Consider the following 6,220-nt stretch of genomic DNA (forward strand, 5'->3'; position numbering starts at 1 on the left):
CAGAGAGGGAAAACCCACAGTGCCTGGCACCGCTGCTGCTCATCAACGTCATTTCAGAGAGGAAGGGTGACATGCTACAGACAAGGAAGGACAACCCTGGGCAAGTAACTACACACAGTGCAATAGACATTGCTTATGAAGGGAAGCAAAATGGAGTTGCCTGTAAAATGCTGTCCCAAACAGGATTTTGGAAGCTCCGTTCTGTGTGTCTGAAGTAACAGTGACTGACACGTTAAGATTGACGTGAATGCAGAATGAACGAGAAACCTAAGAACAACCCAGGAACTGAGATGACGACCTCACAACCCTCTCTCTTCAGTGTTACTGCAAGAAATCCTGACTGGACCACCCTGCTACTTGATACCCCTCTTGATAACAGAACGCTGGACAGGCTACCTTGACATTCACACCTTGGTGCTACGAGTAGGTGGAAACTACAAGAGTAAAATCACCCTCTCCTACAGAGTTTCACCACTGAGCTTCGTTACATGGTTGCTACAATACCTCCCTCAAAGATACCGACAAACCCCAAGTACACCAGATGGCAGCAAGGAGTGGACAACAGAGCAGCTGGCAGCTGTGGAAGGAGCCAGCCAGCCTTCCCATCCCCTCTGGTCCTACACAAATTGCTTTATACATTTCTAACACTTGTGCCCTAGTGGAGTCCCACTGGAGTTCTGCAAAGCCAGTCATGCTGGCAATTCCCCAACAACAAAAAGAAACAAAGCACGTTTCAGACTAAACCTTCCGTTACTCAGCTTTTATTTTCTACAGGAAACAATGAACAGAGACTAAGTAATGTAGATCGAACTGTTCCTCCCAAGAGGTATTTTGTTTCCCTTCCTTCCTCAAAACTGGTTCTATTTTACAATGCCCCAGCATAAAAATCAGCATTTCAGTTGCTACACCACGAGATGCTGACAGACAGTTCACTGGGAAATCCAAGTACTACAGGACAGACATTTTTTTCTAAACTACTCTCAGAAGCAACTGGTATTTTGAGTACTACTGGGATTTACACGGTACTTGCCAGTATGACATTAACACGTGACCTAATGGAGCATCAATGAATACGGACAAGGAGTCAAAGATCAGTACAGAGAACTCATGCCCCTCACCACTGTCACCAGCTCAAGAAAAATTACTAGCTTACCACGTCTCATAGCTTCCTGCTTCTGTACAGATTCTTCCTGCTTCCTCAGATTCTCTTCATTAGCAAGTTGCTACAGGCAGAGATGACAGCAGAAGATGCATTAAAGTTCTAAGAACTCAGTCAAGTAGGTATTTGTGTAAGCTTAAGTACTACAAATATTTTCAAGAAGCTAGTGCTCAGGTTGAAGTGCGTTCTCCCTCTCCCCATCTCCCAGATTCATACTCTCAATCCCATGCTCCTAGCCACTTTGTCCTAATTCCTGGCCTTTGATGTGCCTGGCCACCACTGTCGATGCCAAGCAAATAGTACAGATGGCAGCAACTGTGCCTGGCATCAGCCATCTGGCCAGCACGATAGGGCTGCTCCAGATCACCACTTTGACTTAAGGAAGCTACTATACAGTTCCCAGCTGGGTTAGAGAAGGAAGCGATCATACCTGCTGTCGCATCTGTTCGTCATAGCGCTGCCTTGCCAATTTGTCCTGGTATTGGGCTCGCTTGAAAAAAAAAGTAAAAATAAAAAAAAAAAAGAAAAAGTAATTCAGAATATAAAGATCAGGCATTTAACAGAGAACCCAGTCCTAAGGGCAACATCGTTTGGAACATGCAGGGGAAGAAAAACCAATGCAAAAACCCCCACACAAAACAAAAAAATAAACCCAGATTTAAATACAAACAGGGCAAAGTTTCGGGCAAAACATCCTCAGCCAGCACCAGAAACTCCGCTATGCTGAAAAATCTGTTTAGTCTGACTTCATTTTAAGGTATCACAGATATAAAAACAAAGAACTTGGCCTAGAAAAGGAAAATTTTACTGGGAAAAACACTTATTTTTCATGTCCTAAAGCACATTACCTGGCCTGGCAATTGCAAGCAATAGGACTGTCAAGATACGCTGCCAGTCAGATGAGCTCTGTTTCTGATTGACTTTCTTGACCCTCATTAATTTCTCTCATTGATTTTCTACTGCAACTGGCAAATAAACCCCTATCATCTACACTCAAATGGAAGCTGCCTGAGGGCCCTATCCACCAGCAAGCAGGACCCTGTACAAAGGATATTATTCTCTATTCCAAATACAACACAGCAGAACAGCTTGAAAATTATCTCCTCAACAGTTGCAAAGCACGGTACTTCAGAAGTGAATCATGATCAAGCTTGCTTTGACTTCAAATGATGCCCTGTGAACTTGCAAGAGTTGAAGAGCTAACTCATGAACAGAGCAGATGACTGCGAAGCCTGCTTCCTGAGCCAGCCTGTCCAAAGTCCAAACTCTGACGGGATAAAAAGCAACGTGTGCCAAGTAAGCAGTTTTGGCTATCTTCCCAAGCTAAATAAACAATTAGAATTAATCAACCCCCTCGCTTCCTGTGCTCTCAAAGTAAAAAGTCACCACATGTGAGCTATGAGCGTAAAAGCTAGCTTACACTTCCCTGATTTCAGTGTTACTGCCACTTCACGTGACTTACGCTAAAACATACCAGAAAGCACCACTATTGCTCACAACACAGCTCTGTTAACTCTCAGATTTGCATCACTTCTCCTCCTAAGGTATTCTTTCCTGTCTAAAGTATCCTGGAATAAACAGGGTTGCAGGCTACTTCAGACTGAAATCCAAATAATTTAAGAGACATTAACTGTCCAGGCTAACACATAGACTCAATAAGCCAGCAGTCTTTGATCTCTTAACACCATCAGCTGTTAGATACAAACAAGTGTATCTCAGCACGTTCAAGAGCACTTCCCTGAAAATTCCTTCAGGAAAGTTTCAAAGGGCACACAGTAAGAATAACTGCTACTACTGGTTCCTTTGGATGGTCAAGAATTTGGTAACAAAAGTTCAAGACAACAAAGCTGCATATAACTACAAATCAAATTCGACATTACAAAGCCAGTGTAGAAGACAGGCTCAGTCTGCAAACTGCCTCACATCTATGGCAGCCCACAATCCCCTTTCTCCCACTCCCCAAAAGGCAGAATTAATGCACTGTTGCCTTTTCCACACAGGAGGCCACAAACAAGGTCTCCCATCACGTGGCTTCCCCCTCATTCCCTTACTGCTTGATGCTGTTTTGTTTCTTCACTGAGTGTTTTTCGCCTCTCTTCTGCTTGTACCCGTATCTGCTCATTCTTCAGTTGTTCTATGGCAGCTTCATACTCCTATTAAAATAAAGGGAAAATCATCACAAATAAGCTCAGTACAGCATCCTATAGAGGAACACTAGTGCGCTCCAAGAAACCCATCTGTAATCAGTGGTACCCTGCAAAGCTGAGCAATGACACAAGAAAGCTAAAATACGATCACAAAACATGACTGTAAGAAATTTCATAATTAGCCATTTCACGATTAAATAATTTTACAAAAAAACCACAATAAGAACAAGCAAATCAACACTCCAACAACCCCCAAATTCCTTTAGAAAAGAAAGGGAAGTCTGTTCTCCACCCAGCTACTTTACAGTTCCCTGCAGGAAACCCCTGTCATTCCCTAAAAATGGTGGTGATATTACAAGGGTTACAAAACCACTTGGACATGCAAATTATAAAGAAAGCCATAAAATATGCCTGAGAATAGGCCAAATGAGCTTGCAATTCACCTTCCAGAATATTTTTTTTTTAAATGGTGATAACTATTACTTGCTGAAGCTGAACAGCAACCAGCAAAACTAAGCACCCTCTGCAGCCTGTTAAAGACAGCGAGACTTTGACTGATGCCCCCCACAAGCCTGGCTGTTGCCTGAGAGGCACAACACAACAAACGATGATGTTCAACATACCTTAAGTTTCGTTTGCTGTTCCAGCTGCAAAGTCTGCTCCTGCATCTGGGCAAGACTGAGGGCATCTTTTGCGTGGCCTGAAATTGACAGCGGGAAGTGGTTACCGACACCACAAAGGCCTTCTCTCAAGGGAGAAAATGCTCAATTCAGGATAATTCCGTCCACTGGGGTCAATTCAGTCCCACCCGGCGCTGGCTGCGCGGGCCTTATGGAACCGCAGCACACGCGCGGTCTGAAGCCAACAGGTCTACCCTGCTGAGAGGGTGCTGCGGTACCCCGCCCGCCCCAGACCTCGCTCAGGGGAAGCAGCGGCCCGCAGGGACCGACCACAGGCCGCTGCAGGCCGCGGGGCTCCCGGCGAGGAGCAGCAGCCCTCCGAGAGCCCGGGGCTGCCCCGACCCCGCCCGAGGAAGGCGGCAGGACCCGACGGGACGCCAAGCACCGCCGCCAGCCGGCGAGCAGCACCGGCAGCGCGGCGCCCCCAGCCCCGACCCCTCACGCACGGGACGCGTCCAGCTCCCGCGCCGCCTTGGCCGCCCGCTCCAGGCCCGTGGGGTCGAAGTTGCTCCATTTGTCCTTGGGCGCCTGGCGGTCCCCGGGGGCGGCGGCACCCCCCGGGGCCCCCCCGGCACCACCGCCCGGGCCCGGCGGGAGGGAGAGGCCAGCCCCGCCCGGCGCCGCCTCCCCGCCGCCCGCAGGCCCCGCACCGCGGTTCAGCCCGAACAGCCAAGACATGACGCCGCCGGCGGCACGCGCGCACGCGGAGGACGCCCCGCTTCCCCGCCCCCCCCCTCCGCGCCTGCGCCAGCGGGGCGGGGCCGGCCTCCCATTGGGCAAGGCGCGGGATTGACGGAATGACGCAAGAGGGTCGGGCCAGCCGGTGGGAAGCGATTGGCTGGGGAGCGGGCGAGCGGGCGGGACAGCTGGGCTGGGGACGGCGAGCGGAGAAGGACAAACTAGGGCGGGCGGCGCGGCGCCATAGCAACGGCGGCGCGGTGGGGCTGCGAGGGCAGCGGGCCGGCGCGGCGGGGCTGCGCTTGGCCCCGGGGCTTGTGCCACCTGCACACCGGTCCTGGCCACGGCGGGGGAGCGGGCGGGGAAGGGGAACGGGGAAGGTAGCAGCGGAGAGGTCAGGATCAGCCCCGCAGGTGCGGGCCGCCAGCCGGCCCTGCTTACAGCCCGGGCCCGCCCCAGCGCTGGGGAGCAGGCCGCGGCCCAGCAGCCCCTTGTCTTTTTTATCTTTAAATATACACGTTTCTTCCCAAAGGCACACTTGAGCACATTTCTGAAGAACCTCCCGCAGAACGCTTGAGTTTTCTCTCAGTCAGGGGCTTTTCGGTGGGGGACTGGGTTTCTTTTTTTGGTTTTTCCTTTGTTTTGTTCTTCTTTGTGGTGGTTTTTTTTTTTTTTATTGTTTTGGTTTCCTCCTAGTGACCCCCCACATTCATCACTTGTGCTTAAAATTCACAGTGGCTCTGCTGTGGGGTGTCACACAGATGTTTTTGGAAAACCAATACAGCAGCAGAACAGTTAATGCCTATTACAAGGTACTATCCCAAGCACTCCAGCCCTAGTCCTCAAAATAATCACATTTTACCTGTAGCTTTCTAATTCATGGTTTTAGTTGTTCAGCTTGGGTCAAAGAATATCTACCGAATATTTAATGGAGATTTGATTGCAGAACTACTTAGTACAAAAGGAAAAAGACAAGCCCTAAACAAACGTCATTGCACTTGTAAGCTATTTTCTGAGCACGTTTCAGCCTAGAACAGAGATCCCCCACCCAGCTTGTACAACCAGCAGCAGGTTTTGATCGGGTGGAATTTTTCCTTCATTTTGGCAGTGATAAAAACATTCCCTGAACCTTCAGGTATGTGCTGGCTCATGCTTCTTGGTGAAGTTGGCAAAGGTAAGCCTGTTGGTACCAGGTACTCATCCACTACAGTAAATTCAGTGCCCCTTCTGGCTGACAGTAGCCAAGTGCTCATATAACCTCCACATCAGTCTGAGAAATTAGCTACCTCATCCTAATTATAGTTGTACTCTGACATCTCGTTGAGCCTGGGATTATACAGGGGAAGGCTGCAAGTAGTATGCACTTAAGAGCAAGTTTCCTCCAACTGAACACAAACACCCCACCAAAATTCTGGAATTGGGCAAGTATGCTGGTTTCGATCACAAAACCATTGAGTGTCAAGATAACAGATCAGCTAAGTGGGATAACCGCTCTGCTTACTGACAGATCAGCACCTTCCTGGGAGGTTGTGTTCGGAAAACCCGTGGTGTCTTGA

The 6,220-nt window shown here is 49.1% G+C and overlaps 1 protein-coding gene across 1 annotated transcript in view; it reads right to left on the bottom strand.

Moving 5' to 3' along the window:
* Positions 1 to 4,702, bottom strand: part of LOC102058833 (ATPase family AAA domain containing 3A) — a 28,678-nt gene extending 23,976 nt beyond the window's left edge. The window contains exons 1-5 of the mRNA XM_055704901.1: positions 4,433 to 4,702; positions 3,930 to 4,006; positions 3,211 to 3,312; positions 1,590 to 1,649; positions 1,154 to 1,223 (exon numbers count right to left, since the gene is read on the bottom strand). Of these exons, the coding sequence (XP_055560876.1) occupies positions 1,154 to 1,223; positions 1,590 to 1,649; positions 3,211 to 3,312; positions 3,930 to 4,006; positions 4,433 to 4,664 (541 nt within the window). The 5' untranslated portion in view covers positions 4,665 to 4,702. The remainder of the gene's footprint in view (positions 1 to 1,153; positions 1,224 to 1,589; positions 1,650 to 3,210; positions 3,313 to 3,929; positions 4,007 to 4,432) is intronic.
* Between the last annotated feature and the right edge of the window lie 1,518 nt (positions 4,703 to 6,220).

Source organism: Falco cherrug, chromosome 3 (genome assembly GCF_023634085.1).
Source record: "Falco cherrug isolate bFalChe1 chromosome 3, bFalChe1.pri, whole genome shotgun sequence".
In the NCBI taxonomy this organism is placed as follows: Eukaryota; Metazoa; Chordata; class Aves; order Falconiformes; family Falconidae; genus Falco; species Falco cherrug.